This window comes from Centroberyx gerrardi, chromosome 7 (genome assembly GCF_048128805.1).
Source record: "Centroberyx gerrardi isolate f3 chromosome 7, fCenGer3.hap1.cur.20231027, whole genome shotgun sequence".
Taxonomy (NCBI): Eukaryota; Metazoa; Chordata; class Actinopteri; order Beryciformes; family Berycidae; genus Centroberyx; species Centroberyx gerrardi.
In genome coordinates, this window is record NC_136003.1 from 28224138 (window position 1) to 28249474 (window position 25337).

At 47.9% G+C, this 25337-nt stretch overlaps 1 protein-coding gene across 2 annotated transcripts in view; it reads left to right on the forward strand.

Annotated features, from left to right (window-relative positions):
* Positions 1 to 25337, forward strand: part of LOC139908241 (RNA binding protein fox-1 homolog 3-like) — a 104381-nt gene that overhangs the window by 26134 nt on the left and 52910 nt on the right. Inside the window, exon 1 of one of the 2 annotated variants that reach the window (XM_078284495.1) lies at positions 6844 to 6933. The exons of the other annotated variant lie outside the window; for it this stretch is intronic. Within the exon in view, the coding sequence (XP_078140621.1) occupies positions 6844 to 6933 (90 nt within the window). Of the gene's footprint in view, positions 1 to 6843; positions 6934 to 25337 lie in introns of those variants that run through there. 2 annotated transcript variants of the gene reach the window in all.

Sequence of the window (25337 nt, forward strand, 5' to 3'; positions counted from 1 at the left end):
TTGGACAATTTTAAAATATGAGTCCTAGAACACGCATTGAAAATTGTCATGGATAGCACAATAAAGTCTTCCACTTGTTTCCATCGTGGACCTTGATGTTAAAAAACGATCAATGGCAAGATGGTGGCAGTCATCAATGTAGCGTTGCAGTGATAAATTATAATATAAAGTGCTACCGCAAGATGATGAAATGATGAATTGATACACAAAGCAGTAAACATTTCAATAACCCAAACAAAACTGTAGACTTGGCTGCAGAGTCTCCTACCAGCTGCTAACTCAGAGACTTTGTTCAGCCTGGGTTTGGTGCCAGATCAAATCAGTTGGGTTAGGCATGTAGTGGTGAGAGTTAAAGGAATACAGATTGGCCCATTGCTCAACTTATCTGTTAAGTGTTGAGAACATAAAGACACCAAATTCATCCATGTGTTTGCAGGAGATCCTTTGGTCTGGTGCTCCATGCTAACACTTTAGCATAAACCATGTTGAGTGATAGTAGGCCACTAGCATTATAAATTGCAGGACTGTTAGACATGTTGACCAAAGGGCCAATCTCCCAAAACTTGATCTGTTCCTTTTAAAGTTAGCGTTAGGGCTTGTAGTCAATTGTAGTCAAATTCCTCTGATGGATTTTAATACAAATACTGTATGTGTTTTTATCTGGCGCTGTGTATTCATTGCCTATCTATAAGCTCATATCTAAATCAATACTCCACCAACCCTGGAAGACAAAATGGGGGAAATGCATATTTGCTACCCAACATATCAGCCTCTACATGTATTTACAGTAGTCACACGCTTACATGTGCTATGTGACAACATCCCCAAGAGCGGCTCTTGCTGCCAATACATTTTTCATCATCGATCTGATGTGATTTCCATGCTTGGCCGTCCCTCTGCCCTGTCAGCTCTCTCTCTCTCTCTCTCTCTCTCTCTCTCCCTCCTGGACTCTATAGGCCTGTAGGGCTAACGGGGCGTGACCCCTCATCCCCGTTTTGCCGTCTCCTACCGTGCCTCAACAGAACCCTCCCCCGTGTTCCGCCCACCTCCCGTCCGGCCGTCACCCTCTTGGCTATAGGACTATATCGCCCGCTCTGAGCCGTGCCGCTCCGTAGCCGCAGGCAAGCCGGAGCTTAGAACGAGAGAATGGTAAAGCGCTCAAGGTATTGACGTTGACTGTCCACCGCCGTAAAAGCTCCATCTCCCCTTCCTTCCTTCCTTCCTTGTCAGAGCAGCAGGAGGAGGAGTAGCTGTGGGCGGTGGAGGGGTGGGGGGAGAGGGGGGGGGGGGGGTTGATATATGGCATAGTGTGGGAGGCATGGTCAGTACCCCTAGGCTTCTGCTCTGCCTCCTCGGATAGAAGGCTTGAAATGTCCTAATATCTGGCCTGTGCTCGGTGAGCGATGGCCGGAGCCGACCTGCTGATCTTAGCACCGGGTGCATTAGTTTGCCATAAAGAAGCAGTGATTGTGAGACGCGGCAGGCGAAAACATATGAGGATGAATGACACCACATAAAAGCCAAGCTCTGTTTCAAAATCCATTAGAGGAGCGAGCGGTCCGAGCTCCGAGCGCGGCAAAGTCGAGGGCCCCACAGCATATCCTAGTGTCCGAGCGCGGCGCGGGTCGCGGATCACTCTTCCGATTCCTCCGGTAACCGTCCTTTTAATCAAATCTTTTAATCAGTGTATTTGTGCGTGACAGCTTTGAGGGGAGAAAAGGCATACTTCACCTGGTGCCAGATATTGGCATTCAAAGCTAGGTGGGAGATAAATGCAGCTCATTTGGTGCTGAGAGAGAACAAGTGCTGCCCCTTTGTGTGTGTGTGTGTGTGTACAGGCGCACTTTCCTCTGGTAATGCAAGCATGTGTGTGTGTGCAGATGCGTATGTCTGTGTCTGTGCGTGCGTCCATGATGGCACCAGCCCCCCCTGTGGCACTGCCTCCTAATTACTCAGATCTGCGCTCAAAGTGAAGAAATAATGAACGGGAGCTTTAATTACGCCTCCAGACAAAGGATCCCTGATGCCTCCGCAACGCCGCTGGCACGCCGAGATGGGTGAGGGCAGGTTAAACAGGAACCCTGTCCTCCGGGTGCAGAAAGCTGGACAGCCCTCGCATACAGACCGAGCCTGGGATCTGACGTGGCGCTGGAGAACACAGAGATCGGTGGGGGGGGGGGGGGGGGGAGGGGGGAGAAGGGAAGTCTGTAAAATGGAGTCCCTGATCTGAAGAGAAAAAAAAAAAGGGCTGCACTCTTCTGGAGGAAAAAAAAAAAAGGAAAAAAGACGAGCTGCATAAGTTTGTTATCTGTAGCAGATATGACACAACCTTTAATTAGTGGGGATCCCTGAAGCTCTGGGCCCGAGATATAATCAGTGGACCTTTAGCGAGAGCACAACCCTCCCCTCTCCGGCTGCCCCCGGGGCGGGCTGATCGAGGCGTCCTCGTGCCCCCTCTTCTGCAGCGGGGTTGGCTGGCACTCTGGAGATGCCAGATAATGAGGAAGCCTGTCAGAGGGGCACTTCAAGGGTGCCCCTCCGAAGGCCCCGCTGCTTCTTAACGAAATCTGCCAGCGCAAAACACTGCTGCTTTGTTTTCATTTGAGTACATCTCCAGAGGTCTCTGCTGCGGGCGGGTGGGGCGGGTGGGGGGATGGGGGGGATGGGGGGTGTAGTCGGGGAGGGACTGGACTGCTCCACTTGCTCGGACTCCACCAGCTCTCTATCACGGTCTGATCTCTCCCGCAACTCGACTGCGGTCACATCAGCGGCTCGGACGGGCTAATTACACTCCGGCGCGGTGACTAATGGAGAGTACGACAGAGCGGAAGTTTGTGCGCTCGTGCCGCACAGCTCCATATTTACATTCATACATATTTACAGAGTTATGACCGGGGTGACGCGCGTAACGTTACATAATGCCTATGTCTTCACGCTCGCGTTACGCAAACTCTGATGCCGCCCGTCCTCCTGATGGGGGAGCTGTGTCCACGCAGAGTGACAGGAGCAAAAGGATATAAACAGTCATCGCTTATGATGATTAGTGCTAGTGCAGCGTATTGATCAGCGGGTCATACGGTAAACAGAGGAAAACAGGAATGTGCCGCGAATCGTTTGGGCCCCATTAGCCGCCGCCTGTATTGCCTTTGATTATTGCTGACTGTGCTCCCAGCGCATGTGATGGCTTTTTACTGCTGGAACTGCTGCTTTCACCTCTTTTTTTTTTTTTTTTTTTTTTTTTTTTTAAGGAGCGCATTAAAATAACACCGGCTCAAAAGACAACCACTCCATATCTTCTGTCGCGCCGGCGCTGTGTCTCGTACACGAAGATGGATGTGTCACTGGATGTTTTTGAGAGGAGATTAAAACCGGCTTTAAAGCCTGTAATGTCTCAAATCAGTTGACTGAATCTCAGAGTGGGGAGCGAACGCACACACACACACACACACACACACACACACACACAGAAACATGTACAAACACCACATGTATCCATGCATTCGCGCAGACTGACAAATATGCACTCAAACACACACGATTCCACATATATGCATGCATGCGAGCTCATTGGCATCCAGACTCACACACACACACACACACACACACACACACACGATTCCACATATATGCATGCACGCGAGCTCATTGGCATCCAGACTCACACACACACACACACACACACACACACACACACGATTCCACATATATGCATGCACGCGAGCTCATTGGCATCCAGACTCACACACACACACACACACACACACACACACACACGATTCCACATATATGCATGCACGCGAGCTCATTGGCAACCAGACTCTCTCACACACACACACACACACACACACACACACACACGATTGTACACTCATTCATTTAGGTCCTGCCTCAGTTGGTGAATCCCATTCTGTAGCCGGCCGGCAACGCAGGGCGCAGAAGACAGACGTGACAGAGTCGACAGTGACAGTGATGATGATGGTGATTGTGGTAATAATGATTATGCTGATTATTACAGGGCTGCCACAGTGATGTGGTGATTACGCCGCAAGGAGGAAATAGAGGAAGACAAAGGGTGACAGCGATAAAAGTGACGATGAGGATGAGGAGGAGGATGATGATGACGATGATGATGATTATTATTAAGATCACTGTTGGATGGGGGGGGGGGTTGTTGGATGTCTCTCAGCCATCCACAGCAGTTGTTGATCTTTTTTTAATTGGCAGAATAGCAGTGTGCATCAAGCGGGGAGTTAACTGAGGATATCTCCGCCACATTTGAGAGCTTTGATTTCACATGACAAAAAGAAAGGCACCGTTGAGAACGTTCCAGCAACTCCCTTTGAAGGGAGTGATCTGGCAGAGCTCATTTGAATTATTAACTGGGAGAGAGAGAGAGGACGGGGGAAAAAAAGAGAGAGAGAGAGAGCGGTAGAGCGAGAGACAGAAAGATACACAGAGAGAGGTAGAGATGGAGAGAGTGAGAGAGAGAGACGGTTTCCCATCTTTAGCAGCAATGCCAAATCATTCTACCCAAACCATATAAGCCATATATGATGACCGATCTGGAACAATTAGGCCGCTCATATAGTGACCAACCATGACATGAGAGTCTACACTGAAAATACAGAAGGCTATCAGTGGAAGCGAGCTCTTTATGTGCATTGATTTTGATTTTTTGACTATTTTGTAATATCCAGTTGTAGTAGTAGTATTTTGTGTTGTACAGTTCATGAATTCCAAGTTGGGATGTGGAGTAATTACTGGTCAGTTTCCCCCCCCTGCTGTCTGCTTGGCGTTGTTTAATCTGTGAAGAGAGCGTCCCAGAGAGAGTTAATTCCTCTCTCTGGTCGTGTTGTGTCTCCCACAGCAGGAGCCCGTTATGACTGTCAGTATGGCCAACGCACCAAAAACTAAAACGTGAGACTCCACGTTCTGCAGCTGCAGAAAGAGTCTGTTTGAAGGTATGCTAGGGAAAAAATACATAAAAAACCCACTTATATGGACTAATTCGGCGACTAGAGGAGCAATGGCTGATGACATGATGACATGATACAGTGTTGTTGTTGTTTGGTCGCTGTGATAAATTAGGTTGTTAAACTATCAGCTTAGAGGAAATATCAGTCGTGATATTGTATATATATATTGTATATATATATATTGTATATGTGGCTTCCAAATAGATTTCTGGCAATGTTTCCTTTATTTTTGTTGTCTATTATAATAATATAAACTACTAAATCTAATTTTGACTCACATAGGCTAACGTACAGTAAGTGCCACACCTTGCTATATCCAATTGACACCCATGTTCTCGGTCCCAGGTGCCAAATTGTGGGAAAGGACACTGTGTTTTTTGGTTTGTTTACTTACTCCCAAATAGATTTCCGGTGATTTCCCCTTGACTTTACTCATCGTTATAACGATAAAAAGTACAAAATCAAATTCGGATTCGCTTAACGTTAAGTCAGTGGAGTTTCCGTACCCAGCTGACGCCCATCGTGTGAAGAATCCAGTATAGTGCATTCCCTTTTTTGTGTCTTTAAAAGTCATATCAAACAGAATAAAAAATAAAAAAATAAAAAACATTAAAAGGAAGCTCAGCTCGGAGTTGTTTTGCATCTACAGTTTAGCGTGCGCCACACTACATGCTTGGCTAGATGCATATTTACAGCTCAGCAAACGCAGCCGCGGATGAAGAGCGATGTCACGACCGGCCTAATAACAGCCTCTTTTTTTTTTTTTTTTTTTCCTTTCTTTTTGAATACATTTTCCCTTTATTGATATGTGCTATACATGTTGTATGTGTCCTTGAGCACATGCATATACAGACAGAGGAGGGGGAGGCGGCATCGGGCACCGAGGGGTGTGGTGGGGGTGGGGGTGGGGGTGTGGGTGGGCAGTTTTGGGTGGGGGGGGGGGTGGGGGGGCTGCAATTAAAAGGCAGCATGCAGTGTCCCGCGAGGTGCTAATGCCCAGGATCAGCTGTTCTAATGTCATTCGCATCCCCTCTGTTATTCAGCCAGCCCCGTTTGATGTATGAATTCACCGGGGACTTCATCAGCAACCCCCCCCCCCCCCCCAATGCTACCCCCACCTCTCTTATACCCCCCACCCTAACCTACCCAACCCAAACCCAACCCCCTGTCGACTCTACAACCCCCCACTCCCACTCTCACTAGCCCTCCTCACTCCTCCTCCTCCTCCTCCTCCTCCTCCTCCTCCTCGGCTTGCACAGAACCTCCCCTTCTGTGTCTGAATGCTTATGTTGGCTTTTATCGCGCTCAAAGTAAACAGAGTCGCGCCAGGGACAGTGAGAGAGAGGGAGAAAGACATAGACAGAGAGAGAGACATTGAAAGAGAGAGAGAGAGAGAGGGAGGCACAGAGAGAGAGAGAGAGAGAGAGAGAGAGAGAGCAGTAGTGATAAAGGTGGAACATGCACATTGTCTGCGTGCTGCTTGCTGCCGTGCTACATCTACTTCAATAGAGACACAAAAGCCAGCAATAGGGAAATTCTAATTTAAAAGGCAAGAGGAGGAGGACCGAGAGACAATAACAACAACAAGAGAGAGAGAGAGAGAGAGAGAGAGAGAGAGAGAGAGGGACGGACCAGGGCTGGAGAGAGAAAGAGAGAATAAAGGAAGTGATACGCTGTGCCAGAAGGAGGAAGAGAGAGAGAGAGAGAGCGAGAGAGTGAGTGAGTGAGTGAGTGGGAGTGAGCGAGCCAGAGCCAGAGAGAGAGAGAAAGAGTGAGAGAGAAAGAGAGAGAGAGGAAGAAAGAGAGTAGAGCGAAAGGATCTCCCTGCTAAATGCGCAAAGCATCCCGTTACCCCACGCTGAGCTCCATGGCCAACTCAGGCTGCCTGCTGCTCTCCGGCTCTGGGATGCTACCTCACTCCCTCCAGTGTCCCCCTGCCTTCCTCTACCTACCCGAGGTAAGACTGAAGCTCGCTTTGTCACCCTCTCTCTCTCTCTCTCTCTCTCTCTCATGCTCTCTCTCGCTCGCTCGCTCTCCATCCTTACCCCCGTTTCATTCCTCCGTACGCTCGGCAGCACGTGATAGCATTGCGCTCGCATTGTGCCGTTTTCCCTGAGTACTTTCACCCCTCGTAACCCCTGACCCTCACCCATCCTCCGGGTCGCCTCTTTTCTCTTAACCCCCCCGCCCCCCACCCCCCACCCCCCCCTCTCCACCGTCACCCCTTCCCTTTATTCCCTCTTTCCTCCCCGCCTGCAGACTTGAGTGAAATGAAAGCGGTGAATTAGCGGTGAGAGTGACGTAGGGCCACGCAGTGTTTATCTCCATCGCTCGCTTCATGACTCACTGTGCCGGGAAATGTTCTCTCCATAGTTTTGTTGTGTTCATACCTGCTGCTTTTTCCACTGGATGTGAGGATACCCCTGCTGGAAAAAAAAAAAAAGTACAATTTGGGGTGTTGTGTTTAAAAAAAATCTGACATTTTCTTCCTCGTCTTGACGTTTGTTTAACGGAGGAGGAAGATGATCACATTTCAACTTTTCCCTCAGTCGTTCTTGCATGGGATACAATGCAATTGTCCAGAAAATGCCTGCTGTATCTATCCATGATTTTTGCACAAATGTGACGTCTTAATTCTCTGCTGCATCATATTCAAATGCGTTACCTAATCTGACCTTAACCTGGATCTGAACGACGCACTGTAAACACCAAATTTCAACCCCTAAATTACGGAAGGGAGAGCTGTGAGGCCCCCCCTGGAAAAACACTTAAGTAGTCATTACATAGGATTACATTACTGCACATTAAATTACGTGGAAGAAAGCTATCTGAGGCCATACTCTAATTTGAGTGCATTTTAACTTGGTGAGGTGAAAGCAAATACGTGTGCGACTGTGCCTGTGAAATATGGAGTGAATCCGAACGATGATAATTTCGACGTCTTATAGTTTTTAGCTGCTGTGTGTTTTTCATGCTCCTCACTCTCGTGACGTTCCTTTGATTTTCAGCGGGGCTTTTTTTCACTTTTATTTTATTACAGACGAATGGAAAAAAAAAAAAGATTCAAGTTATCTATTCCTTGAAATGCATAATTCCTTCACACTTTGAAATTACGCTAACTGAGAAGTTTTTAATTTATTGTGGAAATAGCCAACTGCACCTTTCTCACAGAAGTGGACTTTTACTAAATGGATCAACTTCCACTGATATTCAGCAACTCTTCACTCATGCAACTTCATTTCTCTAATGGTGATCACCGCCGCTGACAACACATTCTAATTATATGTACACTGTAAATTAACATTGATTTTCCTTTTTTTTTTTTGGTCTTTTTTTTTTGTATATTGATTCTGTCACTGATCCCCTTGCTTTGTGAAACCTGAAGACTGCAATTTTCTGAAGGGGGGGGAGGGGAGGGGAGGGGGGGGGGGGGGCAACAACAAGGTGACTCTTAAGAGCTCATGTCCCATCTATCCCCTGAATTATTTACACGTTTTAATTCGGCGAGTTGGTGTGTGTGTGTGTGTGTGTGTGTGTGTAGGGGGGGGAGTCGACTCTCCAATTCTGTTTTTTTTACTACTGTTAGCATGTGTTGCAGTAAACAGTGTGTTACCGCAGTGATTGAGGTGAAATAACGGTGAGGTTCGGGATGAAGCCTCCTGCTTCTTCCTTTTAAATCCTGCTAACCAACATCCCACCCACCACCCCCCCCACCCACCACCATCACGGTAATGGCTCTCTCCCCTCCCACCCATCTGTCCAGAGTGGGCCCACTCCGCCGGCCGGCCCCACCGCGGGGCTGGGGGGGGGGGGAATGAGGTGTTGTGTGTGTGTGTGTGTGTGTGTGTGGGGGGGGGGGGGGGGTGGATGGGGGGGCGACATGTGGACGGCCAGGTGCCACAAACACACACCGACTGTGGAGGAGCCATGGCTAGCTTCCCAAAGGAACCACTGCTTTTATTCATGACCTCAGGAATGTGTGTGTGTGTGTGTGTGTGTGTGTGTGTGTGATTGTTCCCTCTCCCTCATACGCACACGTTCTAAAAGTGTATTTTATGTGTATGTATGCTACTGTAAAAACATTTCAGCATATTCTGTAGTATAAAGTATGCTACATTTTATTCATTTTAAAGCAAGTTTTAACTTTAGCTTCTGTGCAGAAAGGAGGGTCGAGCTCCTGTTGGCCATCATCATAAAGCAAACACACACAAATGTATATTTTCATAAAAGCATTCATTTATGCTTTTTTTTTCCCATTAAAAGACCCAACCTTTATATAACTTACAACAGTTTCACACTACTTACATCGATGTATACTGTGAATTTCATGTCATAAAGATTCATGTCAGCCTAAAAAAAGCCGAGTAAACTCTTTCCCACAAATAAAAATGTGGGTGAACGGAGTTTAGGTGGGTTTACCCTCCACTACATCCCTGGTTACATCCAAATCTTCAGGGTGCACAGTAAGCCTCATGTTGTGTGTGTGTGTGTGTGTGTGTGTAGGTGTGTGTGTGTGTGTGTGTGGATGTGTATGTCCAAAGCAAATTTCTTTTTTAAGTCCAAGACGGACCGAAACAGACCTGAATTGGAAACTTCTAATATGCTGCTTTCTTTTCTGCCTTATGTCTTCTTTTCTTCTTTATTGTATCTGGAGCTTTTTTTTTTTTCTTTTTTTTTTTCTCTCTCTGGCAGATCCTCGCCCTGCAGCGTTGTAAAGGGAAACAATCCACTGAATCACACTTTGGCCGCTTTTCTTTTTCTCTCTTTCTCTCCTCTCCTTTTTTTCCCCTCCCGGATCCCCCCGTCTTTTGTAGCTTGTCCGTGTTCCCCGCATCCCCCCGCACCTCTGCTCGCCCCCCGTCCCACCCCCCCCCACCCCCTCCTCGCCACAGTGCGGGGATGCAGCGCCGGCCTGTGTGAGATGACAGCCAGAGAACAGAAGGGGAATAGATTGAGGTGATAGCCTCTGCCTCGCAGTTTGTTTGCATTTCAAATAAGACACTGTATTAAGTTGGGCTCTGAACAGCTTTGCTTATTATGTGTGAACATGGCGCCGCATGATATCACAGGAAGACAGGAGTTTATTACATAAAAGATTACCGAAGCATACCTTGCCTTTATTTGTGTGCAGCAGTGTTTGGGTGTGCGTTCCCAGGCAGTTTGCTTTGATGCTCTTTGTAGTTGGCTGCGGCGTGGATAAATCCCGGCTAAATGTTTGTTTTCATTAACACAAGGAGAGACTCCCTGTGGTGTGGTGGAAGAACTGTGGGCTTCTGATTACAAAAAAAAATGGCAGTATCATACCAGCGCTGCCTTTTTTTTTGTCAGGCTGAAGGGCTGCTCCTCTCCCCGACAGGGAGAGTTTCGGGGGGCCTCTCTCTCTCTCTCCCCGTACCACATGGGGTGCCGGCTTCATCCGCAGGATGATGTCACTTTTCTTCTACCGTCAATTTGTATTGTAGTGCCTCATTTCATGAGTTATGGCGCTGGATATTGAGAGAGTTATGAATTACAGTATGGTGAGGCTTTTACAGGATGCAATGCTCACTGCTGTAGGCCGGTATTAAGGTATAAATATATTTATGGTACCAGCTGACGGGGTAGCTCAGGTTTGCTCATGGTAGTTAGTAGCTGTCTTTATAGCCATAAAAGCATGGCATCTCATGGATTTTCTATTTACCAGGCACTGGGTGGGCATATGGCAATGCTCGTAAATGTAACTCTATTATCTAAGACGATGCTGTTCAGTGAAAAGCAGGGCATTACTTATGTCTAAAGAGGAAAAGCAGCGGTGGTTATTGTCTTCATGTCTCACATCTCGCTCTCCCTCTCTCTCCCTCTTTTTGCCTCGGACTTATCTCGAGATCTCTCGTTTTCTAAAATTGCTTCCTTTGATTTGTAATTGGATTTTCTATCACGACATTCCGCCGCGCTGATGTCTATTGTTATTGTTATATCTATTGATTTCTTTTTTGTGGCTTCTTCGGTCGGGGCTGTTTTGAATTTCCCCCCTCCACTGTACACGGTTTGGATATCGTCCCGGACGGTCTGTCCACCTATAAAAGGCGATCCCTTTATGCCGGTGAGTCCTGTGAGGAGCCTGGGAGGAATTGCCCGGGCTCTCTGGTTTCAGCGGCCTCCTCCTCCTCCTCCTCCTCCTCCTCCTCCTCACACTGATCTCTTTTCTTTTGACTGTACTGGAACCGACTCCTATGTGTGTCGTCGGTGCGACCCCCCCACCCCCCACCCCCACCCCCCTCCGTTCCCTCTGTGCGCACATCTGGGCAAAGGGGAGGGATGCGGGGAGGACTGGGAATATTCGCGACACACTTCCCCCCTCGCTTCGGGCCTTGATCCCGCCTCCCCAGAGCGCCCGCTATTCGCGGGGACTTTAGATATCGAAGGATTCAGGTTGGCGGTCTCCCGGGGACGAGCTAATGCTAACCATGCAGAGACGGCTCCTTCCTAGGGGATAATTATTGTAGGCCAAGCTGTACTATTGACAGCTGTAAATGGAGATGCTGTCTGTAACTGGGGAGGCCTAATAGGTTTTTGTCCCTACATGGGCTCTCGTTAGGCCTGTGTGGGTGCATTGGAGATGAGTTTGAGAAATGAGCCGCGGCCTCCCTGGGCTTCAAATGGGACTCAAAAGGGAGCGAGACCCCCCCCCCCCCCCGACCCCTCCACCCTCCCACACACACACACTCCTCCCACTCCTCTGCTGACCTCCAGGGAAAAAGGTTAACATCCAATAGTTGGCTCAGTTTCTCTGTGGCTCAGTGAGACGCTTGCTGTACATATGTTGTCGTCATCTTCAACCGTTTGCAAGTGAAACCCAAAATCCTCCACGGTTTTGTACGACAGAAAGCCTGCGTTTGTGTTTGGCTGTTGTTGTATCTGTTAGATCCATTTACACAAGTTATCAGATTTTTCTCCGTTGTGTTATTTTATCTAAATGCTGTATTTGAAATATTTGCATCGTATTGCAAAGCAAACGCCGGGCTTTGTTCTTTTCCTTTTGTTGCGGCCAATTTAGTCGAGCGCAATTCACTCAGATTCAATCAAGCACAAATCAAAAACTTCAAACCCAATTTCATGGGCTCTGGAATATACCTTTCAATATGTTCTATGTTTTGGTGTGAAATCATTCCGAGTCTCTCTCTCTCTCGCTGCTGTTCAGCTGTTTTGTCCCTTAAACAGCTGATTCATAGCAGCATAACAAAGGCGGAGGGACTGATTGAAATGTTTTCTCACTTTTCTCTGCCCCGGAGGAGAATTGTAAATCACAGCTCAGTCGTTTATTTTGAAATTTCATTTGGTGTGTGAGCGAGTGCTGCCTTGTTCTTCAGAGAGACTTCACAGTCAGGCTGACTTGTGTTTTTTCTTAAGGCTACCCACCGTCTTACTCTGCTAGACCTTTGTAAATGGAACGAAATTAAATTTGTTCCCTGTATAGAAGAATAGCACAAACGGTGCAATAGATTTACTCTCGAACAAAGGTTTTCCGTTGGGGTTTGAGTGGTTTTTTTTATTATAAAAATATACATATTTGAGTTTATATATGTATACTTTTAGTTTGGTCTGTGAGGAACTCTTGTCATTTGCAAGAGGTTGCACGCAGGGCTTTGCATGTGGAATGCTGTGCAGTGCATCAATAAATGTGTATTTACATTTTGCCAATAATGCTAAATATCCTCCACTCATTAATGGTGAGCGTTAGCCTGGAGTGCCCCTGACTATATGCAAGACCTATAGTGTCAGTGAATTAGCATTCATAGTGCTCCTGATGCTAATATACTCCACTTCTGGAAAACAAAGCGCCAGTTGTAGATGTCTTCACCTCACCATAATTACCAACCGTTTTTATAAGCTGCCAAATTTCTAATCAAGCTTTTAATTAACATTCATGTAAAATATTTACTGCTGCACATCACGCATCTGCATCCATACTGGGAACGTAAAAAAAGACAGAAAATATCCAGACTCCATTCCAGACATTATCTGTGTTGTCTGCCTAACTGTGATATGGTGGATTAATGCAGAAATAGGCAGAGGTTCAGAAAGGGTGCAGAGAATCACAGAGGTTCTGGGGAAGTTGAGCGTTGTCATTTCTGCATTGCAGTGGCCTTATTTTCCCATACAGGGATTTTAATACAGCTCAAGAATGTCCGCTTGGTTTTGCAATCACCGCTGCTATGTTCGCTTGAGCGCTCCTTTGGGCCGAATGGAGACCGCGAGCGAGTTGAGGGGCCGGCGAGGGGGGAGAGAGAGAGACAAGAGACACGACACAACACCTCCCTGTCTTTACACTGCGGGAGCGCTCGCTACATCACACACTCTCTCTCTCTCTCTCTCTCTCTCGCACACACACACACACACACACGCACGTACAGTTACGGGAGGAAAAAAGAAAGGAAGGATAACCTCACAGTAGAAGCCGTTTGTATTCTCCTTTTTTTTTCCCTCCTTTTCCCCGAGAACATAATCTGTCCTGAGGTTTTCTATTTCTGCAAATGGCACGCTAAAATGCTTAAGCAGCCAGACCAGCTTGAGTCCAATTATTTCTTTACTGCAGTATCTTAGCCAGCTGTGATTATTATGTTTATAATGTAGTGTCACTCTCATACTGTCCTTCAAGCATTCTCCTCTCGGCGGGATCCTCTCAAATGAGACGTATTACCCTGTGTGCTGAGTTAACAGAGTGGCCGTACAAGTAAGAAAAAAAAAAAAAAAAACCTATCACAAGCCATTAAAAGCACTGCACCTTTTTATCACCAGCGGCTTAATGGCAGTGGTGAACAGCAAAGCATTATTACCGCTTCTCCTTGTGCTCCTGCGAGGCTGTTTTCCCCCACCGCCACGAGACAGGCTGCTGCTGCTGCTGCTGCTGAGGAATAGATCTCCAGGCAAACACTGAAATTTTGTTTTTCAAAAGGTCATTATCTGTCTTCGGTGGCGCACCAGGCGTGTTCTGTGGGAACCAGGCTGGAGGAAATCATTTCTCATATCGAGGCCACTTACTCAGCTACTCTAAGTTCTTAATTTTCTTTTTCTTTTTTTCTTCTTTAGTTCCATTTTACCGTTGTTCTTCTTCTTCACGATTCCATTTTAAAGTATGCAACTATACGTCTGACTATTAAGCGGCTCCCCGGGTCATCCGCTAAAGAAGATCAATATTTGAACTACACTGTTGTGGGTCAGCATGTACTGGTGTATAAAATTAAATGGGGCTTGAAATTGATTTTAAGTTCTCCTTGAAAAAGTCCACAGGTATTTTGAAATGAAACCAAGAGGAGAAGTGCTGCCCGGCGCTTAACAGCAGGTACATGACCTCTACCAAGGCAGATTCATAATTGTTTTTGTTTCTCCAAATTAAATGAGCCCTTTTATTATTATTATTTCTATATTGCGGAGGTGGGGGTCTGAATTGCCAGTTACGGCACGTTCATTTTTAGAGACCTAAAGTAATATAAAGTAATGACTGTGATTCCCAGCACATCTCCGCCGCCCGCTCCCGTCACCGCTATGGGACAAATGGCTATGGGATGGACTTCCGAATAACAAATGGGGCCTTCATCTTAGATATAGTTAATCTCAGCTGTGTGTTGCACGAGCAGCAGGGGGAAAAATAGAATAAAAAGCAGCAAAAAAGCTCAGAGTTTATTTTTCCTTTTTCCTTGCGGGCAACCAAACAGGTATCCCATTGATTACTCTGCTTCTCGTCGGGTAATCGCTAAGAAAGGAGAGAAGCTCGTGTAATTTAGCCCAAATCAGAGCCTCCCCCCCCTTCCTCCTCCTCCTCCTCCTCCTCCTCCTCCTCCTCCTCCCGCTCCTCTTCCTCCGTTTTCCTCTCCGCAGACAGCGAGTCTAAATATCAGCGCTTTCTCTCGCAGCACTTTGTTAGTGGAGCACGCCTCTGTGTTTCTCTAAAATCATCTATCAAGGTGAGATCTGTGGGAAAGAGCAGCGCCTCGGGCTTCCTCTCCGTGTGCTTATGAGGTTTTATTAGGTCCCACAGGACCGCTGCTTTGGTGTGTGTTAAAAACAAATGGAACTTACAAATTACAGCCTCCACGGGCTCGCGTGTGTGTGTGTGTTGGTGTGTGTGCAGACAGACGCTAGTGTGGCCAGTTGATATATGCAGAAATGTGAATGTGTTCGAGAGCAAGAGAGACGGTGCAAGCATCCGGTATTGTTGTTGTTGTTTTTTTTTACTTCTGTGTTTATACCTGCCACTACTACTACTACTACTACTACTACTACTGCTGTGTGTGTGTGTGTGTGAGTGCTGTATTAGTGCAGCGTGTCCTTGTGGAAGTGTAGAAGTGATGATGGGGGGGATCCGGGAGGAGGGGTCAGCAGCAGCTGTCAGCCCCCTCAAGGCTTCTCTCCAGTTGACGCCATTCAACGCCAGGGACCGCAACACACTGTAGAGGCTCAACAGGGGCGAGGATTTTCCATTTTTCACTCCTATTCATCCCCTTTCCTTCTAATTTAATGACTCGGAATTGTAACTCCAACATTGTTATCATTCAGCAATAGCGAGTAATGAATAGCAATTAACGTTTTCAAAGGAGGGAGTAAAGCTTGAGAGACGTCGCTTTTCACCCAGAAATGTTGAAACAGCGCAGTCGGGGGAGATACTGTCATGTAGAGAAAGGGCCTAATTTATCCGTCCAGCTGTTTTGGTAAATAACTTTTTTTTTTTTTTCTTTCTTCTCGTCACACAGACCGCTATCAGCGCGAACACGAGTAATCATTCTAATATCCAGCGCATTCTGGCTTCCTCAATGAACTGTAATAAACTGTAATAAATTACTCCGCACATTTTGTCCAATGATTGCTCTTTCTGGTGCTGGGCGAGGAAGCGCTAATTAACTGGATGTGAATGAAATTCTGGGGCAGCGCGGTATCAATGCGAGGGAGACAAATGCGATTTAGCTCTGTCGCGAGCGAGTGGAAAATTGCTGTGTAAATTGGAGGTTGTTGCTGCCGAGCGTTTTCCTGTGTGCTTACATTTCACGGGTGAGAATCCAATCTCACAGGGCAGCATGTGCGGACTGCCCTCTCTGATACACTCCACCGTCCTCCACCTACTCTATGATAGCGCTCTAAAAGCTCCCCAAATCTCTTCACACACACTCTCTCTCTCTCTCACACACACACACACTGACACAGAGAAACACAAACACATATTTCAAAGGTAAAAAAAAAAAGCTATTGTCGAGCCGAGGAGGCGCGCCGGCGGAGGTAAAGATGTAAGCAGCATACGCCGAGCAATTTGACTCATCTTCCAATTCACCAAATTCACCGACACTTGATTTCACGCAAAATAAACAGAGCAAACTCCACTTCTCTCACTTGTCCTCTTGTTAACTCCTGCTTTTTTTTTTTTTTTTTTTTGGGCATATTTCCCGCCGTTTTTTTTTTTTTTTTTTTACCCCGGACACAGCGGGTACTTCAGACCACTACCTCCCTCGTCCAAACTCACTTATTTCACTTACTCTCTCTCTCTTTTTTCCCCCTCTCTCTCTCTCACTCTCTCTTTTTCATCTTTAACTGCAGTGGCCATTTTTATCTATGGGTTTGGGCAGTTTTGGAGAGAATTACGGCGACAGTGCCATGGAAATGATAGGCCAGCGGTGAGATATCTCTGCCTCATAAATTCCACATCGCTCAAGATAATTTACGAGGGGGGTTTGTGTGCGTAAGACAGACAGCGTGCCGTGGTATCCATCTCTACCGGCCCCCGCCACTCCAACAGCCTCCGTTCACGTTAACGCCGCGGCTACCGTCGATTTATGGCGGCCCGCGCTCATTTAAGAATTTATTTTCACATCCATTTCTTTCATTCCCGAAAACATCACTTTGACTGATTCTGATGACTTTTTTTTTTTTCCGGAATATGCCTCGGTATTATTTGTTCAGTCAGGATTATTACGGATAAAGAGCGAACTAATAGATCTCGTCTGATACTTTACGGCTGAGAGGCCTCGCGGTGAGGTCATCGGTTCCTCAGATCGCGCCGTACGGTGTGAGGACGGGGCCAAAAGGCTTGCCTTCTCCGGCATCGGTAATCATTCTTCATTTATATTTCTGTTTGAGGGAGGTTTTCCCCCCCCTTAAGCGCTCTGCATGTACTAACCGCAGGAAATTCACAACGGCACTTAAGAAATGAAGAAAACCGCCTTTGGTCCAGGTGTTGAGGTCAATTTCTCACACGCGTTATTCTGCGCCTAAAGTTTTTTTGGAGTTCTTTCTCAGAGAGAGTTTCAAAGGCATTGATATTGCTCCTGAGAGGAGAATCGGATTTTCGTACTTATTTTTCTTATTTAGTTTGCGCTGTCGGTGTTCCCCTTCTGTATGCCTCTCTGTTTTTTTTTTATTTTTTTTGTTTTCTTGACAAGGTCTGAATTCACTTCCCTACGTTACGGGCTGATTCGATGAGCGGAGTATGACTGCGGCCCTGGGGCAATAGAACTTCCCAACTCAGTTAGCGCCGGACTCCGTTCCTCTATTCGGTTAAGTTTCAGGGCCTTTATTTGGGTTGCGGTCGCGCCTCTACTCGGCTCCGTCGCGAGACCCTCTTCAATAACGCCTTCACACTATCTTCTCGCCAGTCTGTTTATAAAGCGGACGTCTTTGCTGGGGGGGAAAAACGCGCCTTAAGGGGCCGAGTGCGCACACTTGATCTTCATGTAAGGCTGTTGCTCCGGCGGGGGGGAGGGGGGGCCCGCGAGAAAAGCCGCGCGTCAGCAGTGTTTGCGTTTGAAGAATACTCTATAGGTTTTCCAATCAGCGCCGGTATTCCCAACACGACTCTGATGTCAGCACACCTGCTTATTGCCGCGGCGTACCTGTGTCTTTTTAACTAGACAGGATGCACGATGGAAGCAGACAAGGCTCTTTCACAGGGGAGTTAATCTAATCTACTCCCGCTCAACTTGGACATTCGCTGTCACCGACACGCCGGCGTCATCTCCAATAAAAGCGCTGAAGGCAGAACGCGTCGACTCCGGCTCTCCGGGTAACCGGCGCTGGCACTCTGTTGGGCTTTCATGTTAGCCCTCCCCGGCTCTTTCTGCGTGTTCGTCCCCTCGTGATTAGACGCCGGCGTTCGCTCTCGATTTGGCCCCGCTCTCTCCGATTGGGTTTTCATTTCTGTCGGCTTCCTCCTCCTCTCTCCTCTCCCCTCTCTCCTCTCTGTCTCTCAGTGAGTTCATCACGCTGCTGATGCTGTCAGGGTTAAGGGTTTGATTCCTGCTGGGGGCGCCCATGCTAAAAAAATATGTATACACTCATAGTATAGCATGGTAAAAAAAAAACATCCACCACATGACAGTTAACTTACCTTCCCTTCCTTCTTCTTTCACTTTCTCTCTTTGTGTAGGTGTGTTTATATATATATTTATACGTGTGTGTGTGTGTGTGTGTGTGTGTGTGTGTGTGTGTGTTCATGCGTTGTGTGTGCACAGGTGACGAGTCGGTGATTCAAGTGCTCACCAGCAGGTTATTTCCTGTGAACCGGGGCCCCTTATTTAATGCTAATTGTAGCAATTAGCATGTGAATGAGGTAGAAATTAGATAATAGAACTAAGATAAATATTGATGTTAATTCACATTTGAGGAGTAAAGGAGGGTGTGGGGGGTGAGGGGGGGGCAGTGTACAGGTTCCTGTAAATTTATCCTGAACTGTCATTTGCATACATTAACGTGGGGGCAATTAGAACGGAAAAACATTGCTGTTGAGGTTAGAAATAAATCAGTTACTCTTCAAAGGCGACCATGTCATATCAGGAGAAAATGGATCTGGGCCTGGAGGGTTATTTTCCAACTTTCCTCCCTCGGCCTTATTTACTTTGGTGTCTAAACCAGTAACCAGCTGCTGGGAAGGTTAAATGACATCCATCAACTGTCAGACAGCTGACCTGGGGATGAGCCTTTTCATTTTGACTTTGTAATAACTGCGGCTCCACTCACAAAATGAGACGGATGACCTTGCGTGGTCCCGTTTCGTAGGGTCTCCCGAAGCTCTCATCGAAGGTATATAACAGGTGACGCGCCTATGTCATTTTCCTCGCCGAGATATGGCAGCGGCTCTCCGTCTGGAGGGGTAGGGGAGGAAGAGTATAGCGCGGGGAGGAGGAGGAGGAGGGCGGTACGGGACGAGGGCGCGGAGGGAGACGACGGCCTGTTTTTTTTTGACGACCGGTGGCTCGGCGAGGGCAGTGACCCGGGACAGCTCGATGCCCGGGGGGGTAGCCGGGGTCTCTGTAGGCTGCCGTGACTGAGCGGTTGTCGGGGTGGAAGTAAAAACCCTCCCTCGGAAGGCGCCCGCCATCTGGACATCGGCCCACGTCTGCAAATCAGCAATGTGCAGCCGATGGGCCATCTCTCTCCCCCCTCATACACACTCTCGCTCCCGTACAAAACACCGCGCTCGTACGCCCACTCGGAAATATACGCCGACATTCACATCAGCCGCCCCCCCGCCCCCATCGCCATCCCCCCCCCCACATCCCCCTGTCTGCTGTTTTTTGAAAGAAAAATGCGAGAGAAGAAAAAAGCGAGGGAAAGAGTGCAGTGCCAGGGGCGGGCGGTGGAGAAAACCTCATTTCTTCCGGCGTGCTGCAGCGAGTGGGTTATTGAGGTGGCTGTAATTTGATAAGGAGAGGAAACTCAATGGACTGTGAGCAAGTCAGCAGTTTGAGGCCAGTCACATTTCTGATGTGATGTGGAGGTGGCGGCGGTGATAGTGGAAGGAGGGAGGGACGGAGGGGGGAGGTAGAGAGGAAGTGAGGGAGACGGCTGGAGGGGTGGGGGGGCAGAACAGAAAAGGGGGAGTCGGAGATTGGGGAAGAGAGAGGAGCGGGGTTCCCTGACTCCATGGGAACAGAGAGGAGGGGAGGAGCAGCGCTGATCCTCTCCGGGTCCGGTTGTCTGTCGGACGGAGCCGGAGGCACATTCCCAGGCGGACCGGCCCGTATACATCGGCCTGATCACTTCTAATCCGGGGATCTCCCCACAGAGCCCCCCGTTTCAAACCCTCACGCCTTTATCCCCTACCTTTCTCGGCGCGCTCTGTATTCCGCCCTCCTCGCAAAGTCACTTTTTGTTGTTGTGGCTGTTTCTCGCTCGCTAGATAAGAGACACAAGTGTGATCAACGGAGCCTTTGAAGTTCCCATAAATAATCGGGCGGCGTGGCCCACTCCGGAGCCCTCAGCTTCCAGTTCAGATCAAAGATTAGCCTCACGTCGGCCCCGGCCCTGGAATAAAGCACTTTATTGGATTCCAAGAGCCGGGGCGAGCGGGCCCTCCCTCTCACCGCGGTCCCTCGTCAGACACAAGGCCCGAAGACTTTCACACGCAGCCTATCGAGCTGTTTGTACTCCCAGGATCCACAAGAAAGAGAAAACAAGAAAGCCTGAACAATGCTGACTTTTTAATCAACACCACGTTCAGAGGCAATCAGCAACCGTAGCCAGACGTTTGAGAAATCTCTTTGTGGAAAAAAACAAAAAAATGGGACGGGGGGGGGGGATTTTTGAAGTTACTGTTAAACAGGCTGTAAAATGCTCCCTCGGACCTGCGGGGCATTTGGATCTGGCGAGCCGATGCGGGAAGTAAGGGTTGTTCACACATGAGCAGGCACTCTTATCTGGCTGAGGGCGTATTCAATCTGGGGCCTGGTGTTTCAGAATGGCAGCCCACCATTCAAAAGGTCGGCGCCGGGCATCTCTGGCTCATGGTCACACATCTAACCGGGCGCGCTTGTGTTGCTGGACTAGACTCGGGTTAGAAAATTGGCCCATAGCTCTGTCTGATTCTCCGGTGCCCTGACTAAAAGCGACACCGCCAGCATTTAGATGTGTGGAGAACTAAAGGGTAGGCCGGTCTATTGTTAGCTGGTTAAAGACAGCACTCACTGAGCCTTTTGTGAGGGATAAAAAAAAACCCGCTGTCCCTCTCCATGCTAGACCGCTCCGAGTAAGAAATGGCGGGGGGGAGGGAGGGATGGATGGTGGAGAAGGAGAGAGAGTGGCAGCTCCTCCAAACCCTACGATGAATAGAATTATCTTGCTTTATGTAACCCACACACACCCCCCACCGCACCCCTTTTCCCATCCGTCTACTGTACCGCTCAACGCCGGCACGCCATGCACAAGTTATTGTCAAGAGTTTACAGGTAGGGAGCATCAACAACACTGTGTAAAACATTAATAGGCCCGCTTAATATCCCCCATCCTCCGCCGCTGCAGCTCTCCTAACATTGCACATTTTTGACAATAGGTCTCATACTCAAATCTCTCTTCCAGAACCTAAATCCCCATAAAAACACATCTCATCATGGCAGTTGTATTCTCTGGGGATTTGATGTTCGTGTCATGAATAGCCATACTGTGCAAGCGCACTGTAGCGCCCACGCACAGATTAGGCCGGTCATACCAGCTCTCCCTCTCAATTTTTTACTTTTTTTTTTTTTTTTCTTTTGAATTATACTTGGTAAACAGCTGAGGATTGTACCAAGAGGGGGGGATTTTCTGAGCAGGAGAAAACGTAATAAAAGAAAAAAAAACAAAAAAGAAACATCATCACTGCGAGATGAAAATTGTTTCAACCCGAGAGCCGTTGTTAAAGGTGTGTTAGAGGGAGGACAACCGAGCCGAAGACGTGATGAAAAATAATTCTGTCGGCACACACTTTCCCCTACATCACCCCACTGCACTCCTAATTGATAAATGATATCCATTCATTTCGTCAAGGTCAGGGTACAATTAAAACATTCATGATTTATCAACCATTGAACAGAAACCAAAATCAGCAGGGATTGCAGGCAACAAACCTTGATGTTTGATGACTTGCACACTCTCACACACACACACACACACACACTGTAAGGGAGTGTGACCCGAGCAGCTCAGTGGGGATATCAAATACTCTCGGTCCAGAGTGACACTCCAGCTCCTGCTGCTCCCGAGTGTGTGTACTCCATTTTCTGGAGGTGATGAGGGATTAGACACACAGAGGATACATCTCTATCTTGCATCTCTGACAGCCAATCTATACTTCGATATATGCTAATGTTTGTGTTTGCACTATTGAAATACGCTACTGTTTATTTCTCTAATCAGCAAGAGGACAAGTGAAACTAGTGCCTGTACAATATGCAAACTAAATATGCAATTTGTTAATTGACTTTTTTTTTTTCTTACTTCATAATCCAGAGCTGTTTATGCTCTTGAGCAAATGTAACTTTCGAATTTCCGCAGCAAGAAAACATAATTTTCAAACGTGTCTGTATTGAATTACATTAGCATAGCAAGAAAGTGGTTTTTTTTTTGTTTTGCACATTAAGGAACAATTTCAGTTCAAACTTTTATCAACATGTTACCAAACCTTCCCACATTAGTTCTTCTTCCTATCCATCAAATCTCTCACTCTGTAGCTGCATTTTTAGAGGAATTGATAGAGGCGTCTGTGTTTCATGGTAGTCTATGAGTTAAGGCACTACTATATCCAGTGTGATATTGAATTAAACATACAACTAGCTGCAAAATGGAGGACTGTGCCATGGCAGGTCTCATGTACAGTACTGTAATGCTGCTCTGCTATACTTTTGGGTGGATTTGCAGTTTCTGAATCTGCATTACCTTTGCATATGAATTAAAAAAAAGGTCATTACAAAGTCTCCTTTTTGATGTCTGAGTGATAAATAATATATATAAGCTTTTGCAAGATATGCTCTTTCAAGTCCTATCTGCGGATCTTTTCTTAATATATGCGCTACATTACTGTGCATGCACACCCTTTGGTGCACATCCCCCCATGCATACTCTAGATATATGTTAATGACTTTAATGGGCTGTTCTGTTTCCATTTAATCAGAATCTAAGTTCTGGGATACAGCTGCGTGCTCGGTGGTGTCGAGGCGTCGTGTTCAGGCCCAGCTGAACGCCACTGCCTCCCATCAAACCCGTGCTGCCGGCTTCCCCCCCCCCCCGATCGGCCGAGACGCCTCCTTGATTGCGGCGGGTGAGGGTGGGGGGTAGGGGGGTAGGGGGGTGGCAGGTGAAGTTTAATATTCTTAAGAGAGAAAGCTCAGTGTGAGAGAATGAAATATGAGAAGCATGCTTGATGTGCGGCGGCTGCAGTCTTGCAGTGCTCACCTCAGATGCGGCGGTTCCTCACTGGTTTTAGTGAAGACTAGCTAATGGAGCTTGCAGGGCCTCTCCAACCCTCTGCAACACTATCGCTTTATAGGCTGAAAAAGACAAAGGAGAAGCAGGAACGCATTTGGTCGATTTCCTTATCAACTATAATGAGCGGCCTCGCGTTTCAGCGTTTACTTCTTTCTCTCTCTCTCTCTCTCTCTCTCTCTCTCTGCATCCCTCCCTTCCTCCTCCTCCTCCTCTCTCTCCTCCCTGTGGTGTTTCTCCGGCATTCCCTCCCCACTCCAGAGGAGCCCATCTAACCGAACCTGATCCTGAGATTTGTGCAGCTAATTCCCTGCACTCACACGGCTCAGTGTGGTGTCATAATTGGCACACCATTGATTTATGTCTCCTCTTACAGTGCCCTGAATGGCTGATGAGTGGAGCTTCCTGTCATAATAGGCCTTGTCCAGGCCTCTTGCCGCTCCGCTGCTCACCACACTCCTTCCTGTCCTCCGCCATTTGTTGTGGCTGAAAACCAACTGAGACTATGTTAATTTCCCTTTTACACGAGGGCGACACGGAGCAGGCGGTCATATTTTACCTTGCAGCTAATGACATCTGCACTTTTCAAATCATTAATGCCTCGGAAACCGCACTTAACATGTCTCCTCGACGTCCAGATGTTGGTAGCCGGGTTATCACGTTGCAGTTGTCCAGTAATGCGATTCAAGACTATGGCAGGGGTTAATGGCTCGAGCGTATCGCTGTGTTCCTTTAAAAGCGCGACACACTCTTTATCAGAGTGGCCCATGCTTGGACCGGAGAGGGATTTTGAAGTGCGCTCTCATAGAGGCGAACAGCAGGGGACCCCGACGCCTGCCGGGAGCCGGGCTCTCCCCGGGGGCTGCTGTAATCTCGTTGTCCCACAGTAGGGAGGGGAGAGAGGGGGTGGAGATGAGGGCTGCAGCCCCGGGGAGTCCCAGGCTCCGTGGAGAGCACTTGCTCCATCTCCCCACCTTACTCTGCTCAGTCAGAATGCTAAAAGTAAGCAGTAAAGATGCCCTAGTCATCACAACCATTCCCTCACGAGCTCTTCCCTCGAATTGATTTGTTGTTTATTAGTGTGGATGAGGGTGTAGGCTTGTACAGGCTTGTGCTTGATGAAAAGGGGAAGAGGGAGAACGGGGGGTTGTATACATGATTTCAGTAGGTATTGGGACCTATTGATAGAGTTTGAACATGTTTATACTGCCTCATTTGCTAGTGCTGCCTCTTTCTCCTTTCCCAGCAAGACCTCTTTATAACTTGCACGCACAAGCACATAATATATCAGGCACACATGCACACACCCACAAACACACAATCCATATTAAGTGTCTGCGAATTGACAGTTCTATGAAAAATGTATTGAAATCTGTAAGCTACGTGTATTGTAAGAATAGCACAATACTATATTCTGCCTTGATGTTATGGGGTTTCTTTTTTTTTTCTCCATGCTTGCATTTCATTAAAGTTTCAGTTGGCTGGCTTTGAGAAATCAGATACCATCACAAAGGCAGTAGATGCGTCGAGATCAGACTGAGGGAGACAGGGCATCGCTAGTGATGGAGCCGAGTAGAGGGTCGGGCTGGGTTAGAAGTGGTGAGCCGGAGAGCGAGCGAGAGCCAAGATCAGTGGAAGGCTGCAGCCCCGGGCGCGGCCCTGCCTCTTCAAGCTCCCTGCATCCAAGGAGCCGCCGATCGGACAGGCGGGGCTCAGCCCGGACGAGCTGTCAGGGAAGAGCCGGGGCATCCGTGGGAGGCTGTGTGCGAGCGGCAGCACGTGGCTAGGAAGGGGAGAAAAACGGCAAGGAAGGAGAGGAGGTAAGGGAGGAGTGGCAGGCAAGCAGGCAGAGAAAAACCCCAGACCTTGTGTTTCTAAAGCCCAGCTCATACATTGCTAATGCCCGGAGTAATATGGGTCTCATTCATAATGGATAAACCCTTGGCCCCCGCTTGCAAAGTATATCATGCGCACTGTAAAGAGGTTAAAGATTGGGTTGTGTTTGCCGGGAATGTGGCGACCACTCCTGGCCCAAGCATTAGCGTATGCTATTGTTGAGAATGTGGGAGGCAGGGAGGGGCCGCCGCATTACAGCGAAGGACCGGGGGCCGGGGGGGGGGGGGGGGGGGGGGTCCGACCAGAAATTACCCAGTCAAAGTGCAT